The sequence below is a fragment of the Drosophila melanogaster genome, chromosome 2L, assembly GCF_000001215.4.
Source record: "Drosophila melanogaster chromosome 2L".
Classification (NCBI taxonomy): domain Eukaryota; kingdom Metazoa; phylum Arthropoda; class Insecta; order Diptera; family Drosophilidae; genus Drosophila; species Drosophila melanogaster.
This window is the reverse complement of record NT_033779.5, coordinates 7,067,517-7,084,733: the sequence shown is the minus strand read 5'-3', so window position 1 is coordinate 7,084,733 and position 17,217 is coordinate 7,067,517. Positions and strand designations below refer to the sequence as shown.

The following is a 17,217-nucleotide window of genomic DNA, read 5'->3' as shown; positions in this document are numbered from 1 at the left end:
CAATCTCAAAAGTGATTCCTCTCCCAATCTCTGTGAGAGAGAAAGGCGAGCAGAGCGCAAGCTTTTTGTGGATCGCTTCTGTGAAACGGCAATGCCGAACAGTTGTACGTTGGAACTCGAAGCGATCGGTCGCATGCTCCGTGAAATTCAGCACTCAAGCTTAATCCTTTGAAACTAAAACGGCGTCCTTATAAAAATTAAGAACTTGATGAAAAAATAAGTGCAAGGAGTTATAAAATAATCTGTTAAAAAGTGAGCAACAAGTGAATCCTTTGTTAATATTTTTAAATGAAAAATTATAGGCTCATCGAAAAAAAAAATGAATTGACAAAGTTGATGAAGCACAAATTTACAATAATTGCATTTCACAACTTCGCGTAAAAAGTTGTAATGGAAGTTAGTTGTAATTTAAAGTTAGTTAAAAGCCGGCTTTTAATTAACAACTGAGTGTACAAAATTATTGAACAAAACAAATAAAAGGCCTATTGCAAGTGATGTGCTTGTTTTATGTTTTTGAGCAGCGGCTATAAAATGTTTATTGTCTTTCTGGCAATGTCTAACAGTTTGAAAATCGGACAGCCACAAAGAGAAGTGTAAATAAAAAACGATTGAGTAACAAGTTGTTTTATTTTTTATTTCAATATTTTTTGCATCAGAGAAAACGCCGGTTCTACGCAGCTGCGCGTTAAAAGCAAAGGCGTGTGCCAAAATACAAACATTCAGCTGCCAAAAATATTTAGCAACTTGTTAGACTCGAAAAATTCTCTGGCAAGTTGGAGCATAAAATTAAAACAAAATTAAAAAAAAAAAAAAGTTCTCGCAAAGTGCAATTAACGGAGCAGAAAAAATACAATGCAAATGAGCAACTATAGAAGTGGAAAATAAAGTGAATAAAACGAAAAAAGTACAGCTATTTAAAACTTACATAAAAACTCTACGAGAATAAATAAAACTAATAAGAAGCCAAGTGCCTAATATATGCGTATTTATTATTCTTATTTGCAGAAAGCGGAATATGAGGATGCCAATATAGAATTATCGCGATCGGAGTGCTAATCAATTAATTAAAAAAAAACCTAGAACAAAACTAAATAAATACAAAAATATTTCATGCAATATTTAAATATGAATCTCGTAATATGCAATCTCGTGCTGGCGTTCATCGTCATTACATTTTCGAAGACGACACACGCTTATTCCAGTTTTCCAACTGACATAAATAGCAATTACTTCGACGTGCGGAATTCGACCTTGCCCATGACCATGACCACCTCCCATCCACAAACCAATCGTCCTCTCGCTCGCTACGTTCTCCCCCCAAACGAGTTGCATACCGCGGACGAGGACGAAGAGTCCTCTGACTTAGAGCCGTACTTTGAGGATCGAGCGGTCCAGCGGGACAGGTCGTATCTCATCCGATTGATCCGCCGGCGCGTGCCACGTGATCAGGCCCCCCAGCAAGTAATTCTTCAGGGCCGCAGTCTCAGTGGCGTTCACTGGGGGCAGGGCGACGACAATCATCTCAGCTCCGATGCGGCCGTCGATGGGGTGAGTACTGTATCTCTAATCTGGGGACACACACGAGGGCAAACACTTCAGGCGAACCATAAACGTTAAGTCCTGCTTACTCGCCCCATACAATTTTCTCATCATGACATTATCGAGACGGTCAAATATTTATTTTCTTTTTTTTAATGACACGTTAAGAAACTTACATATATGAAGGTAAAAACTAAAAGAAGTAGAATAGAGTATCTCTTGTTGAATAATCTAACAAATTAAGGGAAATCTCTTGTTGAATAATCTAACAAATTAAGGGAAATCGAAATTTAGCATCGCTTTATAAGCTAAAAGAAGAACGGAAAATAACAACAGCCACAATTTTTTCCAGAAATGAGTCACAGCCATTTTTTTTTCTGATTTCTTTGGTCGACTCTCGATGAGTTTGTCAAGTATCTGCAGTAGCTGCAACTGCTTGTTGCGCATTAGAATGGTAATCAGAATCGGATCGCAACGAGATGGCTCACCTTGAACCCCACAGTGCCCGTAAAGCGACGGGTGACTAACCCTGGGACTGGCAATCGCTCCGTTCCGATCTCCGATCTCCCTGGCGCTCCACTTACCCATTGCGGATCGAGGATCGCAGATGCCACCCATGTGACTTGCCAGTTCGCCAGTTCGGCGAGATGAGTTACACAACGGCGGCAATTATGAAACGTGTTGCGGCAGGTAGGAGCTACCAATTTGGTTAACAAGCCAATTTGGCGGTGTGCAAACGGGAGCCAACATTATGCTCACATCCAGATCCAGATCCCGATCCCGAAGAGAGATCTCTGCCCAACAATCGCTTTCGGTTTCACTTTCCGGCCTGTAATTGTGCCGATCAGAAAGGGGCAGAACCTGTCGCTCTGCTGTTTCATTTTTTATGGCAATTTTTTTTTTCGTCTCCATGGCCGACAGCTGGTTGATGGCAATGAAACGGGTTGCAAAGGGTTTTTGGGATGCTAAAGACATGACTTTCCGTTATGGTGGTCCCTCGTTAATTGGCCTAATTGACTTGACAACTTGCAACGGCTGCCGCCGCCCTTTAGGGGAAATCAATCGTGTGTCTAAATATGTGGGATTTACTCTGTTTAGGAACAATTTCACTGATTTACATTGATTACTCGTAATTGAGATGGAACATCATTCAATACTCATATGAGTTTTATTACCAATTAATACAGATTTCTGAGAAAAATCGATTTTGTAGAAGAAGGGTTTTGCCAAAAAGTAACTCGATTGATGTATGTATGTCGAAATGATAAAGCGCATAATTCTGAGTTCCAAAAACAATGCTTTTGCAAAATCTTGGAACTGATACAGGGGCTGATTAATGTTCGCAAAATGAGCATTTCCAATGAACTTTATAAAATTAAGATCTCTTAAATTTTTTGGTTTATTATATCGTTGGCTTGAAAAAAAAAAATAGTTTTCTTTTTATTTTTACTTGCGTGAAATTCGCAAGAATCGACAATCCACAATATTGCGCAAGTTTTGAATATATACATAGCTTCGGATTTCCCCAAAGCTGACGACAATCATTTTTAGATTCTGCGATTAATCGCTTATCAGCACAATGCTGTCGCTTTTTATTCCCCGTCGCAAAGTCTGGTTTGGATTTTCACTCTTATCGCTTGCACATTTGAATGCAACTACACGCATAGAAAAATTCAATCTCGATTTGAAAATTTTTGAACTCAAAATCTAGCCAAGATCGACTCATGCTCAGCATACTCAGATCAAGAGTCTTAGATTGCAAGATGGTTTCTTCTCATGAGAACAAATGATGCCACCGACACAACCAATATCGTATTTTTCTGGGTGTATCGCATGCAAAGGTGCGATAAGGAGATATGGAGAAAATGGGTAATCGTTATGTGAGGGGGGGATGGGGGGTGGGGGAGCTTGTGGCATATGCACTCAGGCGGCATAAATAGCTTATGGTCTGTGTTCATGATTGTACCTTGATATCCCTGATATCCCTGCTCACATTTCCGACCGCATCCTTTGACCTCTGAAAAGAGGAATTTAATATCTGCTCGTCGGAACTTTGTACTTGGTACAAAGTCCCCCGACCACACCCACTTTCCGTCCGCCTTTTCGCCCTGGAAAATCGCTGTACTTGCCACTGAGCTCGAACTACCCACATGCCATTTGAGTTCTCCCTATGTGTTTACCTTTGCCAGTTTATTTGCCAACGCATTCCGTGTGCATAACTGCACTGAGATTAAGAACCGCGAACGGGCCCTATATGTTGGCCAAAATATGTTACTTATGGCACCGGGTAAAAATAACCCTGCTCGAATGAAAATGTTAATATAAGCCACACAAATGGGTCAGCAACAATTCTAGCATTGCAAACAGTCAGAATGTGAAATCGCATCGACTCAATCGATTAATCATCAAGAACTTAGTTGCTCCAGCAGCAGCAAGGTTAATGAAATGTAAATCTGCACTCGTATTTATAGGCAAATGTGCGATTAATATAACTTGATCTGGTCGCTAGCACACGACGCACAATCGTACAATCGCCATAGTTGAATGACTAGAAAATGCCTTTATCAACAAACAACACACGGGCTTAGAATAAAAGGAGGTTATCTGCGGCTGGCAAAGAATGTGTGAGAATTCTCAAGAATTCGCTACTATTTGCTCTTGAACTTACTGTGTGATAAGAACTAATTTACAAATAATCAACAGCAATTAATTATAGCAATTAGTTATTTCGGTTGACATTTAACACAATTTATAATATCATTTATAGTCAATTCTGAGATTAGTACATTCGCAGTGAACTTCGAAAATAAAATCATTTCACTCTCACTTCGAAGGCGCATCAAGAAATAAACAATGTTCTCTGCGCCCCATAAAAATTCTATAAAATTTCTATCCACAGCAAATCTGTGTTGACTCCGTCTATTGCCACATAGAGTTGAACGATGAAATCAGTTGCCACGCAGCAATACGAATTTTGGGGATAATGTAAATGTCGGCAAGATTTCTGATTTATTAGCAATCTTTTCAAAGAGTTGGAAAAAAAAAGAAACTAATGACGGTCAAATCGGCTTATGACATAATAGCAAACAGCTTTCGGGCGGTCTACAAAGTACTCGTATGTCAGTGATCTAAACATGATTTATGGTCCACAAGAGATCAAGTATTTCACGCGGAAGCTCTGCATATTTATGACAAATCTATAAAGTTTTATGTAATTAATTTCTAGTCTGCGACACATCGCCTAATGAACGGGGAAAACTAGTCGCCAAAAACAAAAAAAAACAGCATGAGAAAAGGTGTAGGGAAACTAGTCGCCAGACCAATAAATTAAGTGCAAAGAGTTCACGCATTTCGGCGCGGCCGGCCATAATTAAGTGGACGCGACTGTACGCCTGGCTGATTGATCGCCGGCGAGTTGTTGGCCATTAAACGGGGCATGCGCCAAGAGTCACGCAATTAAGACCCACCAGCGAATATAAATCATGGCCAAGACGAGGCCTTAATACACTCCTCGCGAACATAAATCATATCAATTTCTTTGTTCTAAATTTAATGGCGATTTCTCCCTTCGTTCGTTAAATTTTCCGGGAAAGTACATGATCCAGGGAAAGATGAAAGACATTGTAAAGAATTTCAAAGTGTATTTCATTTATCTTTTTTTCGTTATAAATCACATTTTTGGATTATGTATTTTGAAATTCTTATTCTATATATATATATATATAGAATAACTCCATTCATTTTTTATAAGTTCAGCGGACCCATCTACACTGATAAATCCACGATTTCCGTATATTCCATCGTTTGTTTGCTCACGAGTCTCGCAACAAAGTCAATATTTCCTTTTTCGTCAGTCAGTGTATCGCCTTTGATAAATTCAAACAAATTGCAGATTGAAAAGTCAATCTAGAGCAGGCCAGACAAGTCGGGAGATCGTTGGATCGGCGGATTGCTGGATTGGTGTGGCAGCTACGTTTCAATCTCTTGGGCAATCTAGCGGCGATCTATCGGTGCGTGTGGGCGTTGCAATTAGAAGAGGCAGACAGCCCCGACACTTGCAGCCCCTCTCAAAGTCCGATCCCCTCAACTTGAACCAGACATGTTCTGCAATTCGACGTCTCGACCGGCAATCAGTTTCTCGATCGATTCCCCTGACGATGATGTTGATGCATCAGTTCGCATTTCCGGCATTTGCCGTGCAACTGCAACATGTTGCAGCGAGTTTGTGTTGTGAATGGGCGATTTAATTGGTAGGCGCCTTCTTGACTAGGGTTGTAATAAGATTTTTTCAAAATTGATTAAAATTTTGAATGAGTAATCTTTAGAGAATTCTCTACCATCGCAAACATTTCTGTGAACTTATGGCGAAATGAATTGGTTTTGTAATTAAGTTACCTTATTAGTTCAAGCACAAAGCAGATAACACATAAAATATAAATAATACAAGTAAGTTTACAAGTTTCATGATCCTGATTTCTTTAGATTTAAGCTCGCAGCCCTGAAAGCCGTTCAAACCGCTCCGTTCGGCCTGTTCTGTGGCCAAAACATCACCTCGCTGTCATTGACATTGGATGGATATTATGTCCCAAAGGCGGCGTCTTGCTTGCTGATTTCTACTTTCAGCCTTGATGCTTTCCTTTTGGCTGCTTTCGTTTTCGCAGTCGGACGAAAGCAAACAAATATAAAATTGTCATAATAAACGGGCAGATTTCGCGGCTACACTCGCTCGTTAAAAATTAAAAAGCATTTTATACAGCCAGTCCTTTGCGCATTTCGTTTTCGCTTCTCTTAAATACTTGGCGCGCTAAGGAATATAAAATTGTATGCGCTTTTAATGCGAGTAGTTTCAATTAAGATGCAAAAAAAAAAAGGAATACGCAAAGTGTGGCCGATTTTAATTACTCAAGTTAATGGTTGAATTTTGAAGCAGAGCGGTGAGTGCCCGCCTAATTGGCACTTTTGTGAAAAAAATGAAAACAAAAAAAACTAAAGCAAACACGCACTACAATAAGTAAGAGAAGCACCCATGTCATATTAAGCATACGCCATGTGGTCCATCAGCAATTTCCCCTTTACATATGTAGCTGTAGTTGTGCGTGTCTGGGCCATGTTTGTATTTCTAAAAAGAAAAACGAGAATTTCGAGGCGGACATTTTCACAAACACTACTAGCTGCACTTTTTCATACATTTTTCCATTTTTCCTGCTTAGCTTTTAGTCAAATTGCAATTGCTACATTTGCATTTCGCGGCATCGCATTCAACACAAATTAGTAAAACACAAACTGAAAGGCCTCGAAAGCTGACTGACTGCCCACGAACTGCGGATGCCCTAGAGCAGATAATATAGCAATTCAAAGGAAAGGGATATGGGACATTCCGCTCTTTCTGCTTTCATTTTATGAGTCGTCACATGAATGAATTGTATTCATGCTTTTCAATGAAAGATTTGCAGTGTAATCATTCAATGAACTCGAGCCACTGAACTCTGAAATACTACATTGAAAAATAAACGAATGTGTATCTATATTTTTTTGCAAGTATCTGAATTCAAGGGATTTCATCTAATTTACACCCAAAAATTCACGTTTATCTCCTATTACAGAAATCAGATATATCTAAATATGATTTATTGATGTTTCATATTGTTTATTTCCTTTGTGTTTATTGAGTTGGTGTCCTACTGCGAAATTCGTTTTAGCCTTCTGGTTGAAAATTCTAATTTAGCTAAAGCGATTCATTGTGAATAGTATACTTGCCCATTTAGAGTTGTGCGTTTCAATGGGAAATCGTTGGAACGAAAGATAACGTTTGGAGTATGGCTATGCACATTCAGTTGGCCCTGTTTGTTGTACTCTCTTTGGCGAGAACAAATATTGGATTGTACTATAGCTATACGATGCATTCGGGGCAACCATCCTGCCCTTTCTGAACCCATTATGCACACCCTCTACCTCACAGACACCGCCACTGGTTTGTTGTTTATTTGCACAGTTGTTGGGCGAATTTGTTGGCCAGACTTTTTGTGCCGCCACTGCCACTGTTGATGATGATGATTCTCCTGTTTCTTTTACATCTTTTGCTCATTCACGCATTTTACAATCCGCACAGTGGCGTCGGGGGGGGGGTGGGGGAGGGGTATTTAATCTTGACCAGGGACAACACCTTTAAGCCCTGAAGTTCGCTGTCAGAGGCTTAGTTCTGAAACTGCAAATGAAATACACTAGCATAAATAGTTTAAATAGTTATTTAAAGTAATTGCTTTTTCCATATATTTATATAATCTTATAAATATGATACGAACCGTTTTGAATTTGAAAATATTATTTGATTTTCGTTTTAAATTGTTGATTTTATTTTAGAGTGTAAGGGACGGGGGATCATAAAACAGTGTACTGGGTGCGCTATTTGCATTTGGCTCATAACTCTTTTGATTGCAAATAAACCCACGACAGGCTCTTTATTATTGTTGTCGCTGCCGTTGTTGTTACCTTCTGGCTCGTAAAATACCCAACACAAGTCACACCCACGCCAGGAATCCCAATTGAGGCTAAACAAAAAAGGTGCGGAAAAAAAAACAAGAGTGAGAAATAATAAAGAAACTGCTCCTCCGGCCAAAGCATCCTTCAAACGCTCAAAACAGAACAAGGGGCAAATGCAAATGAAGTTTGGTCTCTTTAGTTTTTTTATTTTTTTTTTATTATTATTTTCTATAGAAGCCGAAGCGAGCCTAACCAAAAAAAAACACTGTTTTCGAATACTGTCAACCAAGCAGACACTTAATAGCTTTTTTTGTTCAGTCGTGTGTTCCTGCCTCAACTTGGTTTTTACAGTGAAAAGAAAAGGGACTTACTACTATTTCAATTTCGATGCACATTTAAGTGATTCTTGAGGCGATCTATAATAGCTTGTAATGAAACTATAGTCTCATTGATATAATTTAAGCATAGTAAAGAATAAACATGTAATATTATAGATGGAATATTTTTCTCTCCGTGTAGTGCAGCTCCGGTTCCTGCTCCTGGGATTGGCACACCAGATTGATGGTAATTCGAGGGGAACTGAGGCGACTGAGGAGTTTCCAGAATAGGTCGGGGGAGTCGCCAACTGCCAGCCCGGATGAAATGGTCGTGTCATGGCTGAGCATGCGTAATGAAGCTTAAGTAGAACTGGTTATAAGAAAGGAGAGCTGAGCGATTGGCTACATTGTATAACAAAAAAAAAAGAAATGGGATTGGATAGGAAATGGAACGGAGAGATTCCAGATCCGATTCGAGTGACTTTGATGCGCATAGGCAAAATAGGATCGTTGCACTCGAGGCAATTGAGCGGCAGTAAATCCTATCGAATATAAATTAAATAAATAAATAAGTGAATAGTTCAGCTGGAAATATGCCCTTTTTGGTCTTCTAAATTAATGGAATAAATGAAATTGTAGAAGCAAAGCAATAACTTACAGGTTACATATATAATTTAATAGGGTGCCTGATCCTGCCAAGACCAAATGTCCTTGCAGGTCCTTGCATGGCATTCATTAAGCCCCCGGAAAAGTATAGCTTATGCATCCAAGCCATTAGCTGCCTTTTGCATGCGGGCCATGACTCGGCACAACCCTCAATTTCAGTTAGCAAACGATCTGTGCTCAGTTTTGCAGCCATGAACATGGAAGGGTTTCCACCCATTTCGCTGGCCATTTCACTTAACGCTTTGGTGACTCTGCTGGGAATGCGAATGTTACAACTCCTTTCTGGCTGCTTTATCCTTTCTGCTCCTGCCGGTGTCATTTTTCTTACATGCACACTTCATTTATTACACCCAGAAGGCAGCCGCCTCCGCTTTTCCGATTTTCCACAGCTCTCGGCCCCGTCGCATTATGTATCACTTATATGCATGTCGTTAGTTTTCATGACATTCGGGACGCCTTTTTGGGGCTGGGAAAAGCAAGTGGGAAAAGCAAGTGCATCCCTTTGTTGAAAATCGATACGTGCGAGTGTGTGGCAATGCAAATTGTAAAAGTTTTTCCCCACATCCGCTGCTGTTGCTCTTTGAGCTGTAAGTGATAGCTTTTCAGGTGCTCTCAGGTGTGGCACGCAGTTTTCACTTTGCGCTTGCACTTGCAACCCACCCACCACCACCACCACCCACTTTTCTCATGACTCAGTGGGAGTTGTGTTAAAAATCAGTTAAATAAATCAAAATTGCTGCGTGAGCACCGGTAGGCGGCATAAATCAAAAGGCAATTTAATTTGCACTCGCCCTTTGTGGAAAAGTATGGTGAAATTTATCAGAATTTAAAATAATTTTTAAATGTACAAGAAAAATATTATATTTATGTTAATCTTCGCTTCCTGATTTAAGTTGTCTTTAAAAATACTTGCCCGAGTAAATATTTGTCCAAAAAATTTTCAGAATAAATGAATGTTTCATATAATACTTGATTGGGTAAATATGGGAAAAACATTTCTGTATGCTGCCTGCCACATGACACAATCCAATTTATTAGCTGGTCCATATTATTGGCCGCCACGTTGTTACTCCTAGAAAAAATGGCACAAATGTTTTAATATTTTATGGGTGAAAAAAATGTATGTGTAACAGCAGAGCTACTGCACATTGTGCAATAATAATGAAAGCAGCAAAATTGGGAAAATGGGAAATATAGTTACGTGGCCGCGGGGCAGCCAAAAAAAAACACACACACACGCACACAAATAAAAGACCAACCGACTATAACCATAAATAAAGTGTTGGTTCGCACATGTTATGCGAACATTATGACCTATCTCTTTGCAATATTATAGTATTCTAAATTTTCCATTTATTTATTTTCATCAAAACAGAGCGATGACTATCCATCGGATCAGCCGGGCGATTTGACAGTGTTGAAAGAGCGAATCGCCGAACAAAACTCCGTTGAAAAGTTGAGGACTATGAAATACAACAGTGAGTATGAGTATGAGTTTGCTACCCTTTAGCCCCCATTAAGATTGCCTCGTTAGGGGGTTCATTGGGGCCATTAATGGTGCCCCCCAAACCCATTCCACCGCCGCCGGCAACTGTGCTGCAAATAGATGTCCGAGGCGCCAAAAGCAAAAATAAGCAAATGTGCTAAACGAACTCTATGCGATTCTCTGGGCGAAAGGGCCAAACAAGCCGAACAAAACGCCATGAAATGCCCTTTGATGTGGCAAAAGGAAGTCTAGGCAAACAGTCGTGTTCGCAATTATAGGAGCATGCTTTAAATAGTAGTGAGATGCCACTTGCAATCACTTTCTTACGCTGCACAAACTTAAAAATATTCCCATCCCATTAAATTGTATGCATATTTACTAAAGTAGGTAAGAAGGTAACTTCTTAATTCTTCCTTCTAAATAACTGCTAGTTAATGTCATGGCAACATTTGGCATTCCGCAACTGTGGCCAGAACTGCAGGCAATCCCAGTTGTTTTTCCTGTTATTTATGACAATGGAAATGAAAATGACTGTTTTATCCTTTGGCACGTGACTCTCCACATGAATGATGGCAAAGCAGAGCGCAAATGTCAACAGAAGGACGAGTGGAAATTCAGGCACGAGCTTAACTCACGCACTTTACTTTCTAACCGTAGGAAAGTGAGTGAAAACTGCGCCTTAAGGAGTTGAAAAATCATCAGAAAAGATGCGTTTTCCACATTTTTAGTTACTTGAGTAATGATGCATCTGCACTTTCGTTGCAATTAAAAGAAGAGTTTTTCTGGTAAACAAACAAAAAACCCCATATCTATTAATTTAAGCTGCTGGTTTGTTGTTTTTCGTTTTTTGAGACTTGCACAGATCTAGCCAATTACTTCAATACAAGACACAAGGCTAAACAAAATCCACACGTAGACTGAGAGAAATATTTATTACTTTAAGTTAGTTGAACATTTATTAAGGCTCTACTCCTTTTAGAGAGCTTTATAAGAATCCTTGGGAAAAATAAAGCATTGATTGGTTCAAATTCATATTAGTTCAAATTCTTTGGAAGTTTTTTTTTCCAGTGTATTGGCAATTACGAGACAACCACAAGCTAACCCAGACCCCTGACAATGAAATGTGAGCTCGGCCTGCCTCAATATTTTTGTATCTCCACCCCCTTTTCGCATTTTCACCGACTTTTGCATTTGAGTGGAAAATTGTTGTCGCTTAATGGGCGCGAAAAGTGTTGTTGGGAAAACCGTTAGGAGCGTGTGGACAGAGTCGGCGCAAATGTCGCGGAAAGTGTGTCACTCGGCCTGGGAAATTGTCAATGGAAATGCCTGTGGATGTCGCTGTGAATGCCTAATGATGCAATTTTCTTATCACATGCGTTATGTGCAGCTCCTTGGATTTTTGTTGATTTCTCGTTTCAATTGAGTTGCCATCAACAAATATTTACTCATGTCTGCTCCCTTTTTGGGAAATTCCCACTAACTCCGCAGAATGCATTTACAATGAATAATGTTGATTAAACAAATATTGACGCTGGATATCGACAACGCTTTCAAGGCAATTCTTAAAGTCAGCTACATATAGAAGGTTTTATACAAACATATATTTCCTGCTATACTCGATTCTAAAGCTCATTAAACGCTTCTACATGTTTGTGCTAATTTAATAATCTTAATTCAATTAGATGATAGAAATTTCTCTTGTGATTTTCTTCGGTTATATGGTGTATAACATTCTGCAGCAATCAAAATGACTTTATTGGCCTAGCACAACATTGTGACCTCATACCTCACAACATACCTCATCGCCTTTGGTTGTTGTCATGAGATTGGCCCACATTTTCATGGGCAGTGCCATCAAGTTCAAAGACAGCAAAGCAGACTTTCATTGCCCCCCCCCCCCCTTGTGGCGCACACACCCCACACTCCCACCCCATTTTCCAGCGCCCCTGAAAGCCCTGTGTTTTCAGTACTCCTGGCTTGTTGAGCCAGAGCCGCTTGAATTATTCATGTGGCTGTTGTGGCTAAAGCAGCTGGAGCAAACTCTGAGGCTGGCCAACACCTCCTGACTCGCCCTTCCGGTCGCCACTGCAACCTGGAGCTACCACAAATGCACTGAGCGAAGATTTGATTCGGAACTATATGGAATTTCATCACAGTTTTCTATTATGAGTATAAAAGCTAGCCCAAATTCCCGTATAGTAGCCCCCCAAAAGTAGCATAGTATACTATATTGTATGTATAGAATATATGTGTATATTCTGTGGGTCCCAATATTTTTTAACAGTGCAACAATAATACACACCCATCCCCGGCCAGCTTGCTCGTTATGTTGATGATTCAATCATGGAGCATTTATGAAAATTACATGTGGAGCCAACCGTTGATTCTCCCTAGGAGATTCGCCAGCAAAGTTGTTCTCCCACTAGGTGAATGAATGGGGACTGGGACTAGGATTGGGGATTAGCTCAGCTAACTGAACATTGGGTGGTCTTTGTGCAGACTGCTCCCTCCGATGCCCGCCAATTCGCCTGCTTCCTGGCACTTTATGACCGCCAGACGGACGAGAAAAAGTTAATTCCGCATGCAAAGATCGCTTCTGGATGTTTTTCTTTTTATTTGTACTTTTTTTTATGGTCGCGACAAAAGACGATAAATAAAGCTGGCCTGCAACGGTAAACTTAAGCCAGCTAAAATGGCCTTAAAGGGGCAATCTCCAGCAGCCGATCATCAATAAAAAAAAAATCGCATCTCACTAATGATCTTAAGCTGCTGGCATCGCAAAAAGCCAGTGGGCGATCGAAAACGCTACCGAATCGCATGAGAATCGCGCGCGAAACGCACGAGAAGAGAATTTCTGGCAGTTAACTGAACTCACCGATTTAGTGGGCTATTAAGTAACAAACCCGTCGACTGGTTATTCCAATGACACACATATGCATATATGTGTTGCATATAAAAATTAAACATTTCAGGGGATTATATTTAAAGCAGCAGGATGCAATTTAGTGCCTTTAGCTATGACTTGCATGTTTGCAGTGATCGTAAAAAGAATTTCAAAGCTGATTTATAGCAACAGGATGGAATGCTATTGGAAATATGAAATGTATGCATATTGGGTAATTAAGCATTAAACATTTTTACTATTTCTAATATTAAATTTCTACATTTCTATATAGATATATAGATTTTGTTGTAAAATAGGCTTGAAGAGTTTTAACAAGCTCTGTACGAATCTTACAAAAAATGTGAAGTTTGAATAAGCTTTATATATACAATTCAACCATTATCACCGTTTTCAGATAATCGTACCAGGGAGCTCAAAAAAAGGGTCGAGGCACACCGACTGATGATGGCAAAGGAGGGTATCTGCCGGGTTCCAAGACCGGAGGTGGTCCACATCACGAGAGAAACGAACACGTTCTACTCGCCCCGTGCCACAATTCTGCACAGATGCAGCGACAAAGTCGGATGCTGCAATGCGGGTTGGACCTGCCAAATGAAAAGGAACGAAACGGTGGATCGGGTGTTCGACAAAGTGGATGGCCGTTCCAATGAGCCCATCGTTATCTCGATGGAGAACCACACGGAATGCGGATGTGTGAAGGTGGAAACGCGCCGGAAACGAAGTCCCATTTGCCTATGCCCCAAGCACTTCAAGGACTTCAGTTGGGCGGGATCGCGTGCGCAGTGGGAGAATGAGGAGCACCTGGAGCTGCGTCTGTGGGAGCGGAGGGAGCAGCGCTGCCGATGCGACTGCCACCTCAGCGACGAAACGTGCAAGAGGCTGAAAAACGGCGTTGAGGGATTCTCGGTGATGGAACGACGGTGAGTTCAAGGTTTAAGCACTTTTAAACCATTTTTTGTCAATATTATCATTACGTAATGCTTTAAGTGCCATATAATTTTGTTAAACCCCCAATTTTTATTTTTTCAGCCGCATTCAAAGTGGAGAAGTCAGTCCGCCGTTTTGCAACTACGGGGCATATGATGTGAGGAACGGTCGATGTCCACGCCCGGGTCTTCCAAATCGGAATCCCAATCTGCAACAGCGTTTGCAGTCAAAACGTCAGAATGGCAAAAGCTAAACCAAATTCCCATTGAAAGAATGAAAACGCCAGAACTTAAATCTACATTATAAAGTTCATGGCATTTGAAGAAAAACTGTGTTTAAATATACGCAATGGCCATAGAACAAAGAAATCCAGAAATCCGAACTGTTCGTTCGGATAAGCGAGCAAACTAAAGGCATACTATGTTTGGTTGTTAGTATTATGAGTAATAATATTATAATATTAAAGACCGATTCAAATTCATATTTGGACCAAGTGATTACTTTACAGAAAATACACTTAAAATGTAATCTTAATTAAGCTGAGTTTAAGATGCCAGTGAAACTAGATAAAATCAGACATTGAGAACTGAAAGTATTAGTTCTTTTGGACTTTTTTGAAAGAGTCTACAGTGTTTTATTTATTAAAATCATAAGAATCTGTCGAACTCAAAATCACTGTAACGCTTTCATAGAAAAGTTCTTAAGTAACTGTCATTTTCGGTCCTCTTTAAAAATAAATTAAATAGATTCCCATGTTCCAATCAGAAGTATTGACAAGCAACATTCGAGTGTACTTAAGTTATTGTCGATTAAGTTGACCTCCTAGCTACTTATTTAATATATTTTTGTATCCAATAAATAATACTTCTAGTCACAGCAAGCTATTCACTTTTCTGAGTATGGCAATCGTTAGGATTAAGAGCCCATAAACTATAAAATAAACATCGATGGAATGATATTCGATTATATTGAGTTGCCTGGCGGGATTGTGCAAATTTTTAGCTCCTTTATGCCGAACGATATACTCGATCCAATAGGTCACCAAATCGCTGGGACTCACTGGACGATCGCGATACAATTGAGAAGCTTTCAATATAGTTTCACCATAACTCGAATCGCTAAGCATTCTAGTTATGGCCTTCGCTAGTTTCCAATGCGTCAGATTGTTGGTGGATAAGGTCAAACCCCAGTTTTTCGACTGCATTCTCTGAAGATTATCTCGTTGATCGCCAATTAAGGGTAGTCCCAGCATGGGCACTCCGTAAAAAAGAGCTTCTGAGACACTGCCTTTGCCTCCATGAGTGATGAACAATCGAACCTTGCCACTTTGCCACATCTGCGTTTGGGGCCACCACTTGGCGACTTTAAGGTGAGGGTAATCCAAGCTGATGGCACTACCATTTGGACCATCGTAGGTCCAGTAAATGTCATAGTCCGGAAACTGAGCAAAAGCTTTTGTGAAAGTCCGCACCAGTTCTTTAGTGGACTTCCGCCAAGTGAAACGAGTGCCCAAACTGAAGATGATGAGAGATCGATTGCCGGCTGATATTTCCAGAGGAGTCTTATCAAGCTGTTGCTCTAGGACTATACCTCCTATATCCACCATACTGGGAATAAGTGGAGCTATGGGACCCTCGCTGATCATGTGATGATTACTTAAAGCCAGAACCACCGACCGTCGCATGGTTTCAAAACTGGGATATTGCGGTTCGGGAAAGTGCAAACTAAAAAGAAAATCTCAATTGATCGCTAAACAACTGCGTTTAGATACATACCGGTAGATCCTTGCCAGCACTCTCCTCGCCAAAATCTCCATGAACTTCTCCCACATTCCAAAGACCCAGGCCGAGATTCCACTTCGCTGTTGGCCATCATACGGCTGTGGGACATACCAACGCTCCTCGGGATTACCCATAAGGCTGTTGACAAATCCAGTTGGCTGTTGGGTGGAAACTATGGCCACTGGACAATTGAAATGCGCAGCAACTCCCAGCAGATGATCGTTGAAATGATAGCCCAAGAGGAGGAGATCATAGGGAGTATTAGGTTGATTTCTGAGAAACATCTTCCACTCCGGCAGATCAAGCAGATCTCCAGAATGCTCCAAACGCCTAAACATCCGTTCCAGGCGCAGAATGAGGTCCGAGGAGGATACTTCCTCTTTTGGCTGCTGCCAGGGAATGTAAATGTGTGACACATTTCCCTGAATTTCCTGCTCCTCCAGCGGCAATGTGGTGACTAGGGTTAAGTGGTGACCCCTCTGCAAAAGAGCGCGACATACCGCCAAATGGACCATTAACTGCGACCGGTGCACATTGACAAAGAGACCCAAAATGTGATGGGATTCCACAGGGGCTGGGCTATCGGCCAGCAGGAAAATGCATGTGTAGCCCATCCACAGAAGTGACCAACTGATCGGCGAACGCTTCATGACTGAGGCGCTCGACTCAAATTTACATTAGCAGCTAATTAGCAGAGTCGCACGGACACACCATAAATCAATCAAAATGATAACAAGCGATTTGGTTACCCAACGACATCAAGTCGAAAACTGTGGCGTCACGGCGCTGTCCAATCAGAGCCATTAACAAATTTAACAAAATCAAAGAGCACAGTTATTTATGTTTTTAACTATTTATTTAAGTGCTTAAGTCAGATAACTTCAAACCTTACGCCTTTATGTTTCACCCAGTTCATTGTTACATGTATCAAATGTGTCGCCCAGTTTTACACCCCTTATCGAAAATGTGTTAAAATTTCGTTTTAGGAAAATCATAAAAATAGTGATAGGGATAGTTAGTTATATTTATTAGCAGTCATTAGTTTAGCTGTGACACCTTTTTTGGCCAAGTTTTGGAGAAATGAGCGATTGGAAATATACGATTTTCGACAAAATT

At 40.5% G+C, this 17,217-nt stretch overlaps 2 protein-coding genes and 1 long non-coding RNA gene across 3 annotated transcripts; 2 read left to right on the top strand and 1 right to left on the bottom strand.

The window, feature by feature from the left end:
- The first annotated feature begins 98 nt into the window (after positions 1-98).
- On the top strand, positions 99-15,198 carry Pvf2 (PDGF- and VEGF-related factor 2). Its single transcript, NM_078775.3, has 5 exons — positions 99-252; positions 1,006-1,548; positions 10,378-10,480; positions 13,788-14,313; positions 14,423-15,198. The coding sequence occupies exons 2-5, from the start codon at positions 1,111-1,113 to the stop codon at positions 14,571-14,573; spliced, it is 1,218 nt and encodes a 405-aa protein (NP_523499.2). The 5' UTR covers positions 99-252; positions 1,006-1,110; the 3' UTR covers positions 14,574-15,198.
- On the top strand, positions 5,335-5,839 carry lncRNA:CR44611 (long non-coding RNA:CR44611). The gene has a single exon (NR_124127.1). It is a non-coding gene; the product is annotated as a long non-coding RNA:CR44611 (long non-coding RNA).
- Positions 15,188-16,751, bottom strand: Ugt307A1 (UDP-glycosyltransferase family 307 member A1; the record flags this gene model as incomplete). Its single annotated transcript, NM_135253.2, has 2 exons — positions 15,188-16,044; positions 16,096-16,751. 2 exons carry the CDS (start codon positions 16,749-16,751, stop codon positions 15,192-15,194), a joined length of 1,509 nt encoding a protein of 502 aa, NP_609097.2. The 3' UTR covers positions 15,188-15,191.
- Between the last annotated feature and the right edge of the window lie 466 nt (positions 16,752-17,217).